At 39.8% G+C, this 22,643-nt stretch overlaps 1 protein-coding gene across 2 annotated transcripts in view; it reads right to left on the bottom strand.

The window, feature by feature from the left end:
• LIMK1 (LIM domain kinase 1) overlaps window positions 1-22,643 on the bottom strand; it is a 1,196,288-nt gene that overhangs the window by 344,859 nt on the left and 828,786 nt on the right. For both annotated transcript variants that reach the window (XM_044054185.1, XM_044054186.1), the window contains one exon: window positions 5,850-5,959. In XM_044054185.1, the coding sequence (XP_043910120.1) occupies window positions 5,850-5,959 (110 nt within the window). The remainder of the gene's footprint in view (window positions 1-5,849; window positions 5,960-22,643) is intronic.

Below are 22,643 nucleotides of genomic sequence, written 5' to 3'. Positions count from 1 at the left end.
GTATTAAGGGGGCTGCCACCTATGTGGTAATTCATGGGTGTTTTGTTTTTCCCAAACGGGATGACTATGCATTTTTTGGCATTTAACTTGAGACCATGACTTTGACACCAGGTGTCTGTCTCAGTAAGGCCCTTTTGGAGAATGTCCGTGTCAGCCGGAGAGTCAGTTATGGCTCACAGTTTGCAGTCATCTGTGAACTTGTTTAGCCATAGTCCTCCTGTGTTTGCTTGTACTTCTGAGAAGTATATGTTGAACAGTAGGGGTCCCAGGACCGAGCCTTGTGGGACACCACTTGTGACTGGTTTAGAGTCGGACCTGGAGCCCACTATTCTTACCGTGTGAGTTCTGTCTGTAAGCCAGTTGGCAACCCATCTCGTGACGTAGGGGTTTATGTTCAGGCTAGTGAGTTTTTCTATAATTCCCGAGTGATGAATGGTGCCAAAAGCCTTGGCGAGGTCAAGGTAGGCTGTGTGAACCACCTTCCCCTTATCTACGGCCTTGGTGACTATCTCAAAGAAGTCAACCAGGTTTAGTAGGCATGATCTGCCCTTAACCAAGCCGAACTGGGTTGGGTAAAGTGTTTGGAGGTTCCCAATGTCTTTGTTAATGAGTTCCATGATGATGTGCTCCATAGCCTTGCAGACAAGGCTAGTCAGGCTTATGGGGTGATAGTTACAAGGGTCAATTGTGGCCCCTCCTTTGTGGAGCAGAATAACCGTTGCTGTGCACCATTCTATGGGCACGTAGCCTGTGGAGAGGCTGAGGTTGAACTTTGTGCTTAGGCGTGGGGGTTAGTTCATTCTGTAGTTCGTGCAAGATCCAGCCTGGGACACCATCTGGCCCCATTGACGCTGTGCTTTTGAAAGGGCTGTTTTCACCTGTGCGCCTGTGATTTCTGGGATACTACACTTTTCCTGTATTGTTGTGGGCGGGGGGGGTGAAGTTTGCACTGAATCTATCTGCCAGGATGTTGGCAATATCAGTAGGTTCAGTATATTTTGTGCTATTTTGCACTAGCTCAGAGCATATCTGCGAGTTGCCACTTAGATTCTTGACATAGCTAAAGAAGGTTTTGTGGTTATCTTTCGAATCCTTGGCTATTCGTCTTTCGAAGTTAGCCTTGGATGATTTTATGAGGGACCTTAGTGTCTTACTGATACTGATCAGGGATGTCTTTCCTTCTTGAGATTTGCTTTTTTCTGAACTAGTTTCCTCCTTCTATTGTATAGCCTGTTTATGGCAGGGGACCAACCAGACTGGTTTCCTTCTCTTAGGGGAGTGATTCTTGGTTTTGCTAGGGATGGCACGATCCATGCATCCTTGTAGGTGCTCATAGAGTGCATTTGTAAAGGTTCCTGCATATTGGACACTGTTATCCTTTAGCATGGGGGCTGTGAAACTTTCCACCTCTGTCTTAAGTAAGGTGAAGTTTGCTAAAGAAAAGTTTTTCACTGTGGTTTCCTTGGTTGGGGGTGGTGGTGTGGTGTGGACATCCAGAGTGATTAGTTTATGGTCTGATCTAACCAGTGACGGGTTGACCTCTGGTGTGGAACACCTTTTGCCCATGTTGGTGATGACCAGGTCCAATATGTTTTTACCTCTAGTAGGGGAGTTTACCAGCTGATCCAGGGCATTTGAGTTGATAAATTCCAGGAAGCGCTGAACTTGGGAGTCTGTACTTGAGTAGTTTTTCCATTTAACGGTAGGGTAATTGAAATCGCCCAATATCATGGTGTTCGGTAGGACCTTCATGTTTTCCAGTGTCTCCAGAAAGGCGGAGTGGTGGTCCTGAGTCATGGAGGGTGATCTGTAGCAGGCCACAATTTGCACTGCAGATTTGCCTGATGTTAGCTGCACATGGATGATCTCAGAGGTATCATGCTGCGCCACTAACCTGGAGGTGTAGGTATCCTTGATGAATATGGATACACCCCCTCCTTTTGTGTTTCGGTCCATGCTCTGTGGCCGAAATGTGTGGTAGAGTTGTAGCCCGGTAGTGCTGGAGTGCTCTGTGGAGCCTTGAACCAGGTTTCAGTTACTGCACAGATGTCGACGTTCTCAATACTGAGGAGTGCGTCGAGCACGTGCATTCTGAGATTTAAACTCCTGGCGTTGAGTAGCATAACCCTCATTTTTTTATTTGTGCTGTTTACGGAGGTGGGTTTGACTTTTGAGCCTTGCCTAAAAAAAGGCACTATGGGGGCAGCAAGAGCCTTGGCGAGTATTCGAAAGCCTAGGGGTGACAGGTGCAAGTCATCTCTTGAGAAGCAGCGAGGCTTGTCAAGCATGTCGCCCCAGGCTGACACACACTGGATTCCCTTTGAATGACACCAGAAGCTTAGCCAATTGTTGAAATTGATCATTTTTTCTTTATACTGCAGTATCATTCTTGGAGAGGGCAGGATGCTACTCAGGGTCAGGGTAATAACCGCCTGGGCTACATGATCAGAGAGCTCTTCCATGTCTCTTTTCATGTAGTTTAGGGAGGTACGTCTCAGGTCATTCACACCAACATGAACAATGACAGAGTCATACTTGTACTTGTTCTGGAGTGACCTGAGTGCTTGTGTTATGTGGCGAACTCTGGCTCCCGACATGCAGCTAACAGTAACCTTCTCCTTGTCCAGCCTAGTGAGTGGGATGTGAGTGTGCCTGACTATAGAGTCACCTATTACTTGTGTGTTAGGTATGTTATTTCGCCTTAAGGGCTGTGACTCTGCGGCACACTGATTTTGTGTTTTATGCATTGTCTGGTTTGTGACGGGAGGTGCAGGTTTTTTTGGGTGTCTGCTTTGGAGGTCTCTGATGCTTTTGCAGGTTTTTATTTAGAGCCTCCGAGTATGCTTTTGTGTATTTATGTGTATGTTTGCCAGTGCTGGTTTAGTATGTCTATGTGAGGCTGGAGGTGTGGTGCAAGTGTTAACCTTCTCCTCATGACTGCCTGTTCTAGTCTTGGGTGGAGAGAACTTAGCCTCCAATTTAGCTATATAATTGCATCTCCTGCATATGTTATTTTTTGTGGTAGGAGGAGAGGGTTGTCTGTGTGCATGAGGCAGTTATAACATTGCCTTAGGATTCCCAGGTTCACCAGCTGGACTGGAGAGTATACCTGAAATTGCCCTTTGGTCATACCTGAATAGTAGGGTGAGCCGTTTGGTTGGTAACAGGTGAATAATGAGAGTTGCCCTGCTGGGCAATCAAGTGTTGGGGTATATTGGTGCTTGTTATTAGGTCTGAGCAAGTGCTGGACTGTAGGATGCTTTTTAAGTGCTTAAGTTGAGAGTTAAACTACTTTCAAGGGAAAAAACTGAAGAGGGGACTTGGTGGAGCCAGGAATAATTTAGCCCTCGCTAACCGGCGCTGCCCAGACGTGCAAAACCGTGAGAATGCATTTTTTACAGCAGGGAAATGAAAGAGATAGAAATTAGCCCAAAACAGCCTATAAACTACTAACTTCTGGGCTGGGACCACTCCTCCAGGGACAGATGGCTGCTCAAAGCTCCCTCTCTCACAGGTGAACAGAGAAACCTCTTTCTAGCCAAGTAAGGTATGGGCAAACTCAGAAACTTGTAACACAGTCCTGAATTCAGCACTAGCCTGGGAAATGGACTATACTAGCTTAGAAAGGTGGGAAACGAGGAAACATTTTTTTTGAAAAGATAAGGCAAAAACAGTAAAAAAAAACACACTTAAAACAGCTTTAAATGACTACAAACAGTAAAACGTACACTTAAAACAGCTTTAGATGACTACAAGCAATCAGAAAAGGCTTTTAAACAAATTACCCAATTAACCAGTAAAAAAAATCTCAAAACTGAGCCCTGTTCCTGCAGTCTTCAATCAGACAAGTTCTAACTACACACTCCTGCAACTGGGGTGCAGGGGAACCTTCTCCAAAAAAGGAGGCCTGGATTAATGCTAAAGTTATACAAACAAAGCTAGGTTCAGCAGGCCTGAATCTAGTTTAAGCAACAGAAAACAAGGCACACCAATTTCAATAAGAAACAGTTCAAATATGCAAGCACTATAAGCCTCTAACCAGTAATTCCCAGCTCAGAAGGGCAGAGTCCAGCCTCTCCTCCCACAAGAGTGCAGACCACAAACCTTCTTAATGCAAAATAACTGGCCTGCAGCCCAAGTGCTTAAACCAGAACTAATACACTTTTAGAATAACAGACACTGAGCCTTCAAGCAGCAGTTCCCAACAGTGCAGACCACAAACCTTCTTAATGTAAAACAACTGGTCTAAAGCCCAAGTGCTTAAACCAAAAGGCTTAGAATGATAGTTACACCAAGCAGTAATAAATACAATTGAGTACTTTTAAGATGACGCAAAAGCAAAATAAAGTAATAAAGTAGAAAGAAACACAAATACAGTAAAAGCAGATGAATAAAGTGCAATTTTTTTTTTGAGTGAGCAAATGAGATGGGCCCAGGAGGAGTATCCAAATGCAAATTTACAAGAGGGGTGGCCAGTTTCAAAGCCACCAAGATTAACACCAAAACAAAAGCAGGGAAGGTGGAAGGAAAACTAACTGAAAAAAAAACGAGATACAACTTCCAGCTAAATAGTATTCAATGCAACACAAATAAATCAATTTAAATGCTGTATTTGATAAAAGTGCAGATAAAGATTTACTTAAATTCACTTATACGTCCAGTTGATTGCAGGTAGGTCTTAGCCGGCCAAAGCTCAGAGTTTAAGCAGAAAATAATCCAATACATATAATATGCTAATCAGGCATGATGGGTGTACACAAGTGAAAACTCACATTCGGACTAGCATAGCAGGCATTGTGCTGCACTTGCTAGCAGCACACATGCCTACACATACACTCTGTAGGTCAGCTGTAATCTGTCTCTTTTTCTCTCTTGTCCAGTATCTCTGAATACTGAGAAAAGCAGAAAGACAGAACAAAAGAAAAAAAAAACAGCCAATAATTGATGGAAGGTTTAGGGGGTATGGGACAGTGCAAAATGCAGAGCCATAAAAATGTGCAGCATTTGGAGTTGTCCTGTAATGTCAGGTTAATCTCTTATCACAGTTATCTCTCTGAAATAAATGCACATTTACAGTCACTACTGCCAGTCCTTTCCTGGTCTTAAGGAAAAGTATACAAGTAAGAGATATCAATAAAGCATCAAACTGTGGATGATCCATCTGTTGTGAGAAAGGCAGGATGGAAATAAAATGCAATATTGCCCAATAAATGAAACACTGATGTACACCAAGCATACAGTATGAATGAGCAGCAGTTAAGGAGTTAACGCAAAGCAAACTAATCATATCGTTAAGAGCATTGGAAAGCTGTGTTACAAGGCGCCACATTTAGTACAAAAATTAATGCATGCTAAACATTGATTGTGCTCTCTTCAGAGACCTCCATTCTCATCCAAAACATGGTGCATTTATTTATTTGAAATTTGTTGACCAGGATAGTCCGTCTGAGCTTGCACCCTTTTTCAGCAGTGGCCCGGGGAGAAAAGCTCCAAAGAACAAAAATTCACTGAATAGTAATAAAATACATAAATTCTCAATTACAGACTTAAATGATAAAATGCATAGTATAGTTTTGAGAAAAAGTAAGTTTCATAAGAAGTATAAAATCACATATCAGGAATGGAACTTATACTTAAAGAACTCTGTGAGTAGAGAAGAACAGAAGTAAGTAAAGAACTGGTTAGTAAGAGGAAGGAGAGATGAGGAAGAGGAGATGTGTCTGGAATCAAGTGTTAACTATTACGCTGCAAGCTAACATGGGGAGAGAGAGAAATAAAAGGCATCAAAAATAATAAGGGGATAAAGGTGAAAAGTAGGTAGTAAAAATGTATGCATTTTATGAACTCACCAGTACAGTTTGGAACGCTCCACAAGCGCGTAAGTGTCACCATCTCCAATAAAAGTCTGGCAGTTGAGGCAGATGAAACATTCTGGGTGGTATTTCTGCTCACCAGCAACCTACAAATTCAGAAAAAAAAAAGGACTGAGAATCAGATGAACAAAAAAAAAATATTTATTTATTTGACATTTGTTTACTGGGAAGGCCTGACTGAGATAATATCCCATTTTCAGCAGAAGCCCAAGAAGAAAAGCTCCACATTGGCATGCTATGGTTATAGTTAAATAAAGTTATTACAAAGCCGAATACAGAATATTAATACATCAACCAAGTAAATAATTCAGCTTCAGTTCATACAGTGTGAACGTATGAAAACATAGCAGAAATATTTGGACAGCTATAACAAGTTGAAAAAGAGCATAATCATTAGAGAAGGTATTTACAAGTTGCAGTTCATAGAGATGACATTAAACACACTGAGTGCACTCTTTGGAACAGAGATTACTAGATAATACAACCTAGTAAATAATATATTCGACTTTTGTCTATGAAATAGACTGCACTAATTCCTTCTATCTGAAGATCGTCAAAGTCTGCTGATGGTAGAAGGAGAGAGGAGTTCAGCTAGGGGTAGTGCAAGAACAGAGCCAGCCTGGGGTCGGGCAGGAACACAGCCTACCTGGGGCAGTGCAGGAACAAAGCCAGGTTTTATTTAGGTAGCCTTTTACTAGTAGTTTGAAGTTGGAGAGGTTAGATGTAGATCTAATTTGCAGAATGACAGAATATAAGTAGTAACTTTGGCCAGAGGATTTGTGGGGTTTATATATGCTGGGAATTCACTAGAGCTGATGCTGAAAATTAAATAGGTAACAGCCATACCTCTCAAGTGTACCTCATTACGAGGAATGTACCTCATTTGGGGGTCTTAAAAAGTTCATGTTCCTCAAAGTTCCTCAATGTTCCACATTGAAAGACCATATCACACATTCAGTGTTAGGAATTTTTTAAGTGAAATCCATGGTAAATAGAAATGAAGCATATTAATTCATTAAAATACCTTCTTTATAAGTAAAACCAGCATATTTTAACCATCCTATGGCCTTCCTAGTTGAAGTTGTTAGTAAGCCATTAGTATGTGTTCCACATTTTGGGGGCTAGTGTTCCTCATTTTGGAGATGGAAGGTTGAGAGCTATGGTAACAGCTTTAAGATAACATAAAATGTTAACAATGCTTTCTAATTTTCATCTGTCCAGCTCATTTTAAGATCTTGTATGTGAAACAGCAGGGTATACATAAAAACCTGCAAACAGTAACTGGTTGGTTACAACTATACTTACAAATCAATGTATTTTCTGTATAAGGCACATTTAAGGAGTCAGTTAAATCTGTAGATAAAATCTCAGTATTTCTAAGTCTGGCCTTCTACACTACAGTAGAAGCCACTTAATCAGTATAACATAATGATATCCCTTGTCCTGTCTTTTATTTCCATTTCACAGTATCAAGTAGCTGTGCTTTTCTACATCAAATAAAAAAAAAAAACACTATGCTGTGATGCACCATGATAGAATAGATTTTTAAAGAAGCAAATAATTGACAAACATTTGCCACTATGAGAGGCAGGGTACCATGAAAGTAGAGACCATGATTAGTTAGGCACAGGAAGAAGTCGGCTAATGGACCTCTTTCATTACGCTATACTTCCCTTTTTAAACAACACAAATTTAAGGTTCTGTCACCCATGTTTATGCCATTGTTTTCTATCCTGGTTCTCAACTTACTGTGGACCACCACCCAGAGTCTTACAATTGTGTTTTTAAACAGTGGTACGTTTTTTTTTTTATATTTAGATAGGTCTTGATGGCACGGCAGTTTTCAGTAGTTTACTGATCACTTACTCTGTTACATTCATGTTGTTGCTTTATTAAATCTGGGGTAGTTAACAGAAAAATAGCAGTACCAATTCAACAATAATGACACTATTTGTGGTACATTTTCTCATCTTTGTTCCTCTGCTCTGGTCTGGTCTTTCATAGCTGCTTTGTACAGCAATGGGACTACAGTCCATAGTTTATACAAGTCTTACTATGGTTATATGTACTACCAATTCTAACTGCTAAAAAGTTTTATTCTTAGCCTCTCTCCTTTAGTCAGATATGAATCTTCTTTGGTAAGTATGTGTTAACACACATTGTGTTTTCTATGACACAGGGTTTATTATTGTGTAATTTTTTGTAATCATTAACAGATATTAATATTATTGTGCACATTCTATCTGGGTTTTATCTCCAAGGTACAACTGTGCTTTTTGAGTAGTGTGCCTTTTTTACCTCCTTGCCTAAGAGCAGTTACTTTACAACTGTTTATGCATATCCACAGCTTACATAGGTGCTGTTGCATATTAAAGAAGCAGGCCACCATGGATGCTTCTTGGTGTAATGCTGTCATGGACATCAAGGTGGATATTCATTGCTCTGGAGAGAAGTATCTTATCAAGCATTATCAATCTGTTCTTCATGGCACACCATAGTTCTTAGTCAATGCATTGGATAAGCTAGGGAAACCTACAGCCCTTTGGACCTATACAAAGTGCTACATAGAGATGCAAGGTCTATCTTCAACAAGCCTGGGATAATCACCTGCTTCCTGCATGATGTTGGTCTTGCATTCACTGAAGAGATATGGATGGCGATGAACTTTGGCCTATATTTTCAGTGGCTGTAGCTTCTAGTGGCTCTGCTGTTCACTGTCCTAAACAAAACAGGACTGGGTGGGGTAGCTACTTGTTTTAGACCACAGCTTCCTGTGGTCCAGGATTCCAGCAGGAATTTCAACTCTTGTTAATTGTGCAATAGGTATACATGCACATGTTTTACCCTTGCCATCCACCTAGCTGTGTGAGGCTCTCCTACAAAAAAATTATCAATTTCTTTCCTGACTCTTTGTAATATCATTGGAACTTTGGGGTCTTTGTGACCTTTGGGATGATGAAAACAGTGTATATTCCTAAAGAATTCCTCTAATAGAAATATGAAATAATTTGTATTTGTTTACTAAATGCGCAGCTCACTACCAGGGCTATATTACTGACCTACTAACTGGAAGACATTAGACCGGTGGTAGACAGTCTCCTGGCCTCTTTTGCTCTTCCATTCCCTTACATTAGCTGCACTTATCTTGTGCTGATGGGAAGCTGGGATAGGAGTGAAATAACTTTTTTTCTGCATTCCTTCAGCTCTCTCTCTGGAGACAGTGCTGGGCACTTTCTGTTCTAACTTCTGACTACAAGTCCGTCAGTATATACTGCTCTTGAGTTGCTGGGACTATCTCATGGACATCCTGTTCTTCTCAGAGATCACTGTCTATTTTGAACACTGCAGACTGAGGCAAACATGAGTGTGGCTGGACCACAAGTGAAGGACATGCTGAACAATGGAGAGACATACTTGAGCCAGGTGAATATTATGTTTAATATCAATTCAGGCTCTCTTACAAGAAAATAAAATCTACTGCCAATCATTAGCGGTCCGGGGTTCTGCTGTGGTGACCCCTAACTAGGAAAAGCCAAAAGACAGAACAACAACAACAACAACACACATGGACACAGAGTATGCAGACTGCAGTATATCTTTCCATGACCTAGTGAATAAGTTTCAAGTTCCTGTTTAAGACTGGTTCATTGCTGTGATCTCAAGCATACTTGCAAAAGTTTGCAGGCTGCACCCATATCTCTCTAGATTGTTTTCTGCTTGTCAATGTACTGGATCCAGTTTTTTTTAATCAAATTCTGCAGTTCTCTTTGTCATACATTTTTTTCTAACTTTTTACTTATTCCTGCCCTTAGGAAATCTTTTCTGTACCTCATCCATCTTGAAGGTTTCTGCCCTAATTTACTAATTTAATACATTAAGTTACCCTTTTTTGGAAAATTATTTAGAATACAGTGTAAATGCATCCCAAGTCATATTTAGCAGCCAATATACTCCTGAAGCCATACAAGTTCTTATTCCGAGGGTTAATGGGCCCCTTCTGGCAGGGGATCAACATTCTAACTTCTGCTGCATTTTTTAAACTTTTAGTTACTTACCAGGTTAGAACACTGAGCTTCATGGATCTTTTGTTTAGGTTCAGCTCAGGGTTACATATTGAGATAGCAAGCATACACATCCATTCAATCAATCATACACATCATATCAGTTTTATGAGAAGTCAGGTATTTAGCACAGCATATTTAGGTAGACCTGCTGGCTGAGTGAATGAAGCCCACAACTATGGACTGGAAATGGGAAACTTGAAAGCAAATCATCATGTAGGTAATTGTGTCCTCCTGTCTTATCTACTGTCTACAGCTGACTTGTATACAAACCGAGCATTTTTATGTGTGGAGGAACCACTCAGTTCCACAAAACAAAATCAGTTAGCTCTCAAACACGCAGAGATGTTCCTTTGTAGGAAAGGACATGTCAGTTTTGTTTTGTAGAATGGAAAAAAAACCTCCATACCATTCGCACAGCTGATTAATGCTATGTTTTTCTTCAGATGACTCCATAAATAACTGGACAGTATTTACGCTTGCCATCAATCTACCTTTGTTTGCACTATCTCTTACTCACTCCTTCCAGATCTGGATTCAAATCCAAAAATTAAGTGCTTTCATCCCAGTTAAAGCATTTCTCAACTGCAACTGTTACAATTCATCAATCATATTTACAGATATTCTCCTAAAATTAAAATGCATTTGAGTGTGTATAAATGAATTATCAATTTAAATAAATCCAATCAAAGATTTTGTATCAGCCACTACATGGATTTACTTAGTACTTTCAGCTTTCACAGGCCTATCATTTTTAAAATAAGAAAACGTTTCCTAACTTAGGATTTGTAATACCGATTTTGAAGATTACTGCAGTGATATGATTAAGCAATAACCAATGGGAGGACACAGTAATTCATATTAGAATCTGGGACAGATGTACTCTTAGTGACCAAACAAACCACCACCCAACTATGGGTAAAAATATGACTTACAGCTTTCCTTTTCTACCTCCCCCCATTGTGATGTGAATCAGCAGGGATTTATTTAGTAATACATCCCACATATACACATCTACATGCACGCCAAAGCATTTGCAGTACACGAGTCTAGTCCAGCAGCTGCCACTGTAAGCAGGAAGATACAAAGTAAATGTGGGAAGGAAGTTGTTTGCTACTCAGAACGAGTCTCTCCTGTGTGTGCATTACATGCAGGAAGGTGGTTTATGCTATTTAAAAAAGACTCGTTATAACAGATTTATTACATGGCACACTAAAAACACCAGCTGTAGTACCCACACTGACATGTTTCTGTTCAGCTATCAGCATTGCTGGTGGGAAATACAAGATTTACTTTGCAAGTACATGAAGAACACACTTCAAGAGATAGAAAATACTCTGCCACTTCAATAGGAGGCACGATTTGTTGTTTTTATACTAGTGTTCAAAGACAAACAGCAGCAGTTGTTTGGCAGTGTAAGTGTTATGGGACTGTTCTCAATTGAACAGGCACTTTTTCCAGGTTCACTGACTTTATTAGCACTTGGAATCTGTGATAGCCCAGGCAGAGCCTGCTTAGGTAATTTAAAATGACCTGCAAGTATTATGAACTGGTGCTTCTGCTTTTCTTCTTCCCACCAAGGTCAGTTACACATCTGTGTCATACAGCCAGAACCTTCAAAAATCAAACACTGCAAATACTATAGGTTGTTGTTGTTTGTCTTTTCGGCTTTTCCCGGTAAGGGGTCACCACAGCGGAACTCTGGTCCATGATTGGCAGTAGATTTTTATGGTGCCGAGGTGCCAGCCCGACGCCCAACCTTCAGCGAAGGCACGCCCATTCACACATGTCTTTCGGAGGCCACTCGACTGCGGGGAAGACATGCAGACTCCACACAGAAGGCACTCACTAGCTGAGAATCGAACGGGAGAACCTCTTGCTGTGAGGCAACAACGCAACTGCTGTACCACCGCAGCTTCGCGGTGGCAAATACTATAGGTACAGATGTAAAAATGTCCATGAGTGAAAACATGCATGAATTTGTTAAATGTAAGCTGATACCTGTAGAAAGCACAGTAATTTTGCAGCCAACCAGGCATTCAAAACTAGTCTGTACCATTATTGTGGAAAGAGAACCTTACCGGACTACAGCTCTTAAAGCAACATTCCTGCAGTTTAAAACTGGCAAGAGCCATGGAGGAGACAGTCATATGTTTGCTTATGAAGCTCAATACATTCCTAATTTATTTTAAAGCACAGACTGCTTAAGCCCAGAGCAGTGCTACATGTTATGTCATGATGTGAGCAGCACCACTGCACTGCTATATGTTATGTCATGATGTGAGCACAGCACCAGTGCACTGCTATACATCATGTCACGATGTCAGCAGCACCAGTGCACTGCTATATGTTATGATGTCAGCAACATCACTGCACTGCTATATGTTATGTCATAATGTGAGCAGCACCAGTGTACTGCTATATGTCAAAGTCAGCAGCACCAGTGCACTGCTATACGTTATATCATGATGTCAGCAGCACCAGTGCACTGCTATATGTTATGATGTCATCAACATCAATGCATTGCTATATGTTAAGTCATGATGTGAGCAGTATCAGTGTACTGCTATACGTTATGTCATGACGTCAACAGCACCAGTGCAGTGCTACATGTCATGATGTGAGTAGTATCACTGCACACGTTATCTCATGATGTGAGCAGCACCAGTGCAATGCTATACATTATGTCATGATGTGAGCAGCACCAGTGCACTGCTATACATTATGTCATTAAGTCAGCAGAACCAGTGCACTGATATATTATGTCATGATGTGAGGTGCACTGGTGACTCCCCACATACATGTATGAGATATGTTTATACAGGATTATTTTTAAACAGTAATAATGCATAATTAATGGACTGTTATCAACCACTTAATAAACCAAGTCCTGAACTGACAAAATGTGATGAAGAACGCCAATGCCACGAAGTCTTGAGACGCCAAAGCACCCTTTATAAACCACGAAGTCTTGAGAGTCCACCAAGTCCAGTTACTTAAACAAGAAAAGAAATCCATCCACATTGTACGTTATCCCTGCTAGAATAGTAATCATAATTTGTCAATCTCTTAAACATCATTTGCCCAGATTTCCAGTGTGCCCTCTTTAGGGTTTTAGCTCATACACTATGGCATTGATCTACAGTCTCCTAATAAAATGTGACTAGAGCCATGTTGTTCTCAGTAATTAATGAGAGGGTCATTCTTCAGTATATGAAGCAAAAAACTCAACACTACCTTTTCTTTAGACACCCTCTTGAATACTGTCAAAATGTGAAGCCCATGTCAATTTTATCCCACACTGACATGCTGTGTTCTCTGTTTGGATTCACTGGACGAGCAATATCTCTGAAAGTGCATGGTTATAAAACACTGTTTTGAAATATTAACACTGACTTACCGATAGTCACCAGATGAATCCACTTTGAATGTGATCTATAAATTTTACATGTTTTCAGTACTCTTACACAGCTCACATTACTCTCTGCATTTCACAAACATGACATCTCGTATTTCTCCATGCCTAGCTTCATTTTTATCCAGTACAAGAAAGGACCCTTTTCCTCTATAAACAACTGCCCTTCTAGGAACATTTATTTTAAAAATATTGCAACTTCAAAGGAGGATTAGAAAATGAATATGCCAAAACTATATGCCTATAACATTGAAAACTGCTAATGTTACAGACTTAGCATTTCTTTTGGCAAACCAAACTTTGTCACTATGTCAGTTACTTTGGCTCCTAAACTTAAAATATGCCACTTTTACATTTTCAGATCCCAGCCAAAAACATTTAGTCCAGAATTTTCACAAGTAATGTGCAAAGCATGTATGACCAGAATACAATGTAGCTAGGTCACGGGCACACCTAGTGGAGAAAAATCTTTTTTTTTTTTTTTTTTTTTTTACATTTCTGAAGTGCAAGCCTCACTAAGCAGAAGGCATGATCCTAATTGCTGTTATGTCATATACAAGACTGATTTTTATCTGGCAGATCATTCTGAGAATGTGATCTGGACACAGCACAACTCTGCAGCAAACAAATCAAACAATGAATCCAAAATCAACTTTGGCCTTAAAGGAAAACCTTTGAAAGCTGTAACACACTGTCCCCTGTTCCATAAATGGCAGGCAGAAGTAAACTGCACCTCTGATGTACCGATGTTAAACACTTCACTCTTTCACACCTTCATTGTATGGTAGTGTGCAGTGCTTTAAAGCTTTTAAAGCTGTCAAGATGCTTCTACCACTGTGCTGTAGTGACTGCATTAATCTATTGTCACATGACACCTAAATAGAACAGCTGCTGAAGGTGCATAACTAAGTTTATGAACCTTTCTGATGTCAGAAACGTTCAAGGAAGTATAGTTTTTGCCAGTTTTGTGGTACAATAAGTGCATTCCATGTTCTTCAAGGTTATTCTTGTCATCTGTAACAAAACAGCTAAGATATGAAAATGCCACACATCTTCAATGACAGAAGTCTATGCCAGTTTCAGTATTCATTTATCAATTTCAGCGAGGATCCCAAATAGATAAAACTTCCCTAGTACATGTTACCCTGAGATGTATTAGGGCTCAAAACACAAAAGGAAAATAACTCTATTGATTAAGTGGCCTGTTAGCTTCCTGCAAAAAGGTCTCTTTGAATGCACTTGCATCTAAGTTCTGAAAACACAATAATCCTTGTCTTCTCTTAACCTTCCAGTATCCCAGACAGTGTAATAATACCAGTATCACAGACAGCGTAATAATACCAGTATCACAGACAGCGTAATAATACCAGTATCCCAGACAGCGTAATAATACCAGTATCCCAGACAGCGTAATAATACCAGTATCCCAGACAGCGTAATAATACCAGTATCCCAGACAGCATAATAATACCAGCTTACTGTTCATCATTCATCTCTTCTACTCAATTTCTCAAGTTTATTGCCACCCGACTAACTTTCTACTCATTTGATCCAAACTTGTCCATCATCCTTTTGAAGCCATTAATTTCACTTATGTGTGCTTCCATTCCTTGTCCAATGCTTAGTTTTGGTGGCCAAATATTTCACTTATCTATTAGGGCTTAACCTGCAGTCTTGAGTTATTTAAGGACATAGAAAACCCGTAACAGTGGCTAACTTCTTTTTTTTTTTTAAATCACCTCATTCAAAAATTACATTAAAAATCACTGTCTATGCAAGAACTACATTTGCAACAAAAACGCATTACATTTTTGATTCTGGAAACACACGTGTGCAGGCAAATAAGCTCATAAGGGTTATGAAGATACACTTGCCCTTGAGAAGGCTCAATACCACTTCTTGGTTTACTGCATCTGTGCTATGCTGGGAACAATGCATAGGAAATAAAGTCTTTGAGGGGAGAAGTTAAATAGGAGAGGCAAGGACATGGATCTGAGGACAGCCAGCCGAGCCAATAAACTGAATCAGCCTATGTGATGCAAGTGGAAAAAGGCCAACTAAATTCTAAAAAGCAACAACTGAAAAAGTGGTTCCAGAGATACTGAAACTATTTTTCCACTGTTTAAGCATTACTAAGGCCACTTTCTGGATTACTGTCCCCAGTTTTGGAAGACATACACAGGAGGAGAAATTAAACTAGTAAAATGTATGTGACACACAGTCACTAAAATGGTAAAAGCAGTAGGGGACAAAGATATGCACCGAAACTTAGCCAGCTCTGATGGCATAGAGAGGCAAAACTATGAGTATTGCCTAGGCAATCAAGACTGATTAGCATTTCTGGCATGTGATGGACTTGGGAGGGAGGAGGTGGTCCAGGGATGTCCAATGTCAACATTCTTTTAGGAGGTGAGGAGCTGCAAGAGGCAGTCCTGAGGATGAGCATTCAGCCACTAAGCCACTTCAGCAGTAGCTTTCATTGTGACTGCATGATGACATACTTCCTTATGGAGGCGGGCATTGTGGTCCCTCTGGTGATATTGGTCATTCATTTCCTCAACAAAGGGTGGGATTAAGCCTAAGTAAATATGCCATCATTGCTGGGATGCCAATGAAGGCATAAACCACCACTAAGGCCGCCTGTTAGACAGCTTCCCAACCACCTCTCACTCTCACTAGGGAATATTCAGGATGGGGGAACAAAAAGGGCATGGCTAATGGTGAGCAGGTATAGCAGGAAAAAGCACAAAGAAAAATGAGCTCATAACAGAACAAAAAGAAAATAGGAGGAGTAGAAACAAAGTTCTGAGAAGTAGACAATTATGGCAGCTGAGAAACAGAAGAGAACAGAGCTACCTCATAATGAAAAGTGCAGTGAAACCGTAAGGCAGTATTACAGGGAATATTATCACAGCAGCCCAAGGAAGTCTTAAGCAGAGCAAGGAAAGAGTGGAAAAGACAGATGCTACCCAAAGGCACACACTATAAAATTAGCAAGTTCTCTTCTGCCATCATAATTTTACTTATCTATAGACATAATACATAACTCAGAGACTTCATCACGACTTCTATTACAAATCCACATCACAATTCAAACAGAGACATCTGGATACAAGTATGGAAAAGATATTTTATCGACTCCTATAAGGTCCAAATGAATTTTATAAATGTACAATAAGCCAGTTCTGGAATGCATCAGTTTAATATGCTGCAAGTTGTACCTCTCCCCATATGTGAAGAACTGGTGCTGGGAAAGGTATAGGCATGACCACCCAAGCCAGTGACTGCAGCCTCTGTCAGGCAGCATGCATGGGCAGTCAAAGGAGCATAGGTGGCCCTTGCAGTCGCACTAGTACTCATATCACCACCAGGGGTAGTGTTAGGTCAAAATAAAGAAAAACTCTTGTCTCAATTAAATAAAGAAAAACTCTTGTCTCAATTAAACCAGCAAGAGCATACAGCACCCTTACGGCTGCCTGAATGATGGCACCCCCTCAGACAGGGTAGTGTCTGATTAAGGACAGGCTTGATACTTCACAGGCACAGGCTCAAAAATTATACCAAAAAGAATGCTTCAACTGTGCGCTGGTACTGCTGTCTATGACTAGCAACTTAGTGCAAAGGCTTACGGCTGTGACCTGTTAATCTACTTCCTGTGCTACACAGATTGATTCTCTGCCTTGTTTTGCCCACAGTGGGACCTTGAGCAAGTCTCTTAACCAGACTGTGCTTTGTGGAATTGGAAATTTGGGCCAAGCTCATTAACGAACTGCTGGATGACATGTCTATTAACTACCTATAAACCTACATCAGGGATATATTCTCGGGCTGTAAAGGAGATTGGAGTGTGCATCTCGTCATCAAGAGTATGATATAACCTCTAGACCTGGGAAAGTGGGCTACTCCATTAGCCATATAGGGATGGAGCAAATGAAAGATAATTCATATTCTTTAACTTTTTTGTCTCTGATGTCTGATGATTATTAGCCACCTCCTGACCAACAAACCAATTTGTTCCCATCACTGGGGTGAAAGTCATGCAGCATAGACCATCATTTAGGCAGCTATTGGAGTAGTAGTTTTTACATGCTGGCCTTAACACCTTGCACAAGAGGGTGGGAGGTGTGTAATGGTCTGACCACAGAGGTCATCCCCCCTCTTCCACAAGGAGGGTTTTCTCCATGCAGCCACATCCTCCGATGGAGCACATGCAGTGGTTCCTCCAGTCTGCACCAGGGAAATAACACTGATTCCATGTGCCCCAAAGTGAGTGTAACCCTCACCACTCCCTCAGAGAGTGAGGGCCCTTCATTCATTCATCCCCCTCCCTGCCTCACTTTTCAAGTGCCAATAAAAATAATCGGACTCCATTTGCCTGGGTTGCAGTAAGGTCTCCATCCTTCTGCACCATAGAATCTGGCTAACATTGCATATTCTGATTTTTTTTCTTGCTAAGTGAAGTCATCACAAGTCTGCTCACATATGCAATAACAACTAAAACACAGAAAGAGAGCTGATAAAAATAAATTACCATAGATAGCAAAGAAACTGCCTCTTAAAGTTTAAGTTTCATAAGGTTTGACAGTCATCCAAATGCATTTATATTCTTCAACAGGACATAGGACAAAAATAGAAGATGTGAAAGGGAAGAAAGAATTAGGAGAGAGGCAGCAAACAAAGAATAGAAAGAGAATACCAGACATGTTTATGGTCTCATTCTGCATAAGCAAGACTGTTCCTTTTGTGAATTCCTTTTCATTTCAATATTCCTTAACTTCTAGAAATTCACCTTAACTTGGAAGATCTTAATTATTTCTCACCTTTTGTGGAATTAATCCTTTCTTTAACCATAATTTTCAGCTGAAGCAGGATATGCCCTCATAATGTAACAAAACAATTATATAATGTACAAAGCTAGTGACTACATAAAAATGTTCTTAAATAGTACAACTGACTACAGTCTGCTTAAATGGCCTTGAAATTTAATTTTGGAAGTAATTTGCTAAAAGTAACCCCTTGTAAATCATCACTAGGAGTTCCATGCATTTCTCCTAAGCTGTACAAAACTTCCATGGCTTTCTGGCACATCCTCTGCATTTCTAAATCACAACACTTAATTGGTGTTTGTGAATGTAATCATTTATTATGAACTTTGACAAGGACAGCCACCCACTTTCACCTACCAAACCCTCTGCAGTGAAGATCTTATTTTCATGATTCATTAGCTAAGCAGGCGCTCTACGAGGTCAGAAGTTATTTGTGATGATCTGATTACTTCTTATATACCGGTTGTTCCCCAGAGGATCATCCTGGGTCATCATCTGTTTTCCCTGAATATATATATATATATATATATATATATATATATATATATATATATACATACATAATTTTTGTACCCACCTGTTCTTCCCCCTTTTCTGTTACATGCCTTCTCCAATTATTCAGCAGGTTTACTACTAAACTACAGTAAGTTCACTCTTATTACCCATGAAGCATAGCTTCATCTCAGGGTGGCTACTTGAGAATCATGTTCCTAATTTGTCCAAAACAGAGTTCAGATCTTGGTAAAAGACTTACACAACAGATAAAATAATTTCTCTTTTCATCAGTGCCTCAAGTAAGAATGACCGAGTACTTGAAATGTCATATTGGCGGGGGGGGGGGGGGGGGGGACTAAAAATCATAATGGCTGACAAATGGAATGGTCTGGTCCAAGTAGTCGAAAGCACAAAAAAGTGATCATGAAAAATGATTCGCATGTAAAAGGCACAAAAACATTGTCCTTTCCTCAAACATTTAATGATCTATAAAAGAGCGTGGGATTGTTTTGAAGAAGAAACTCACATTATTTAGAGACAAATGATGTTAAAAGGAAAAATTGAAAAACAAAAAATTTCAGAGGCATTTTTTTTTTGTCAGAACTTTGATCAAATGCTAAGCCACTTACTACAGAAACAAAAGAATCAGCTTTTAAACTCAAAAAGATCAAATATTAGCAATATATTATCAGCATTTTAGTCAATTCAAATAACTTATACAAGCCAACATCTAAGCAATTGTATCAAACTGCTATCTGAGGTACTCACACGTATTTCATTTTCTGTATTGCCAAGTTTCTGTTTTTCTGTTGAAGTGAAAGTGAAGTAAGAAACAAAAATAATGACTAATGCCACTGGTGTCCCACTGCTGTATTTGCTTCCTCAAAGATACAATAATGCACAGAAATAAAGCCGTACACACATCAAATGCATCTCTGCTTTAAAGGCGTCTTACTGGTAATCCTGTCTTACAAGTAGGTCATGCATTCCTGAATTGCATCACAGTCGCTCACACTATCTTTGCCCTTACTGACATCACCCTTACTGTGCAGCTACCCTCCTCCCTTACTGAAAGATGCTACCCATTTCTGAAATACTCATTTTATTCAAAATTCTTAACCAGTTACAACACATAAAGCACAATTACCTTATTCATGCATATACTGTAGCACTTGTCTAGTACAATGACTCGCTGATTTGCACAATAAGCAAGTGGAAACTAAATGAATCAAACCACAGGTATACAGAAAAGAAAGCTCATCAGCAGCCCACAATATTACTTGTCTGTGCTATACCACCAGTCATCCAATGCCTTTGAAACTCCTTAATTTCCAAAGAATCTGTCCCACATCAATTTCTGTATATAACCACTTGGCACAGGTGCTGTGAATGAACAGCCTGCTTCTGCTCTCTACCTCTGCAGTACCTTATCACTCCTTCTCACCCCCATAACAGTTCTATTTTTTTCTCAGAAATCTAGGGTATGATCTTGTAACTTGCAATAACAATATAAAAAGACTCACTGTGTATATTTTTTCAGCATGATTACAGGTTAGTAGCAAAGCAGAAATGGTGAGAACCTAAGTGCATCATCTCCTCCTCTGTGATTGTCACCTTTTCTGGTCTATTTATGTACATTTTAACATGAGAGCATCAGGCATCCAGTGACGTTATGTACCCATGTGATTTCTAAAAAGCTGTTCTGAGGAAAAGCATGCATTACTGCAAGGCTTTGTGCATTATTTCATTACTGAAGCTGGATGGACTTTGTTATTCTCAGTCAAAAACGAACAGCAGAAGCCCAGTACCAAAGGTAACAGCACAACAGCATGCTGCAATATAGGTCTTCCCAAACAAGTGGAGAGACACTACATCAGAAATGAGACTACATGAAATGGGTTAGCAATAAACTGAAAATGTATGAAGTGTGCATGTTTTACAGAAACATCTAGAGCATGGGACAGATGTACCCTATAAGCAGGGAGGAAGCATGCTGATTAGAAATAAGACCTAATCCTGTGGCGGCAGATGTAAGGGTAGGGCTGCAGTGCAGATGGCCCTGGGTTCTAATACAGGATATCCCAAATATTTTCGATCCGTCGTAGGTTGGTATAATGGTTAAGGTGGTTACCGTACAGACACAAGGTACAAAGTTTGATTCTTACCTTTGAAAAGGAAATTGGCTAGGTTTAACACAGCCCACAAGAACAGCTAGTCTAGTGCTTCCCTATGAATCTTAGAAGCAATATAACCATAGGTAAAAGCCAAGCTAGAAATAAAGAAAAAGTAATGTCCAGATAGCACCTAGGCTAAGAAATCAGACAGGCATACAGAGGAACAGTTATGAAGAACAGTAAAGGAATAAATGCTACAGAAACTGCATAAGTACTCCGAGAACAGGAAGGATAAATTCGGCCCGGCCTGCTGGAGAGAAATGATACCAAAACATGAAAAAAAGATGCTCAATCTCAGAAACCAGAAAGAAAATAGCTCTTATTCTCCATGTTGGCTAATACTCAGAAATGCAAAATAAAGACATATGATGATCTTTAACAATATTTAAAAAAACAGAGCAAACTATAACAATTAAAACAAACTATATGCTGTTGTCTTATGCCAGCTGGTACAAGCAGACCCTAACGTACGTGGATAACAGTGAAATACTATAGCAATAACCCACGCCTGGGTGTGGGTAATGCTGGATTTACCCACGGTTGGCGTGGTTTGGTCATGAGGACGAAGCCCGAGTGGCCAAACAAAGCCAAATGTGGGTAAATCCAGCATTACCCACACCCAGAAGTGGTTATTATATCTAATGACATTATTTAAGAAAAAAATAATTACTTTTCTTAAATAATGGCATTGTATAATGCCTCCTTGGCTGCCCTTCCGCAGCTGTCTGGTATTCTGCGGCAGTTTTGATGTACTGCGCATGCGTATGCCACGCAGTACATCAGAACTGTGGGCAAAAGCAACGGAGAAAGCAAGATCTCCGTTGCTTTTTACAAACTGTTTTCGCTATGTTAAATGGATTTAACATAGCGAGACAGCTTTAAAAAAAGCAACAGAGATTCCGTTGCTTTTTTTAAAGCTGTCTCGCTATGTTAAACCTATTTAACATAGCGAGACAGTTTTGAAAAAAGCAACGGAGAAAGCAAGCTCTCCGTTGCTTTTTACAAACTGTCTCGCTATGTTAAAGGAGTTTAACATAGCGAGACAGTGTGAAAAAAGAGTTATAGTAATGGAAAAAGTCCGGGCGATCGGACCTTTTTCCATTACTATAACTCTGATTTACAATGTGCACACTGACCAATCAGCGTGCACGTTTTTGAATATTAATGGGGGGCAGTTGTATAATGCACAATAACAGTGTCTTTGGATGACTGAACTCACAACTAAAAATGTAGATATAACATTTTAAGAACTATAAACACTGCTTAAAGATACAGCTCTTTGCTTTTAATGACTTTTGTTTCAGTCATGCCTTTTTATCCAACAACTTAAACATTCTATACACTGTAGTATGCAATAAAAGTATACAAAACGTTTGAAGCAGCCAATTATAATTGCCTATTAAATGTTACAGTAATGTCATTAATTTCCCTGCTGAAAGATGCTCATCTGAATCAGGTAAAAAGAGCTGTACATACCCACAAAATGTTGCTAATTCAACCAGTAAAATATAAAACACACTAGCATTTGCCAAGCACACACTCCATACATCATAAAATCTCATAGAAAATGACCACTGATTCATTATATGTATTTCAAATATCCATTAGAAGCAGTTGCCCTTATCTTACCAACCTTAACTACTGTTTTCTATAAGACCAAGCTAAAAATGTCCATAAATCTTTCATTATTTAATTTCGATCCTTTTGCAATTGCCTTTTAAATGTCTTGCTACATAAATTTAATTCGAAACCACATCTACTTTTATTCATGAAAATAATACACTCATGCAGTCACAGCA

Source organism: Protopterus annectens, chromosome 13.part0 (assembly GCF_019279795.1).
Source record: "Protopterus annectens isolate FY-2018-M chromosome 13.part0, PAN1.0, whole genome shotgun sequence".
In the NCBI taxonomy this organism is placed as follows: domain Eukaryota; kingdom Metazoa; phylum Chordata; order Ceratodontiformes; family Protopteridae; genus Protopterus; species Protopterus annectens.
The sequence above is the reverse complement of the archived record's forward strand: the minus strand, read 5'-3'. Positions and strand labels throughout refer to the sequence as shown.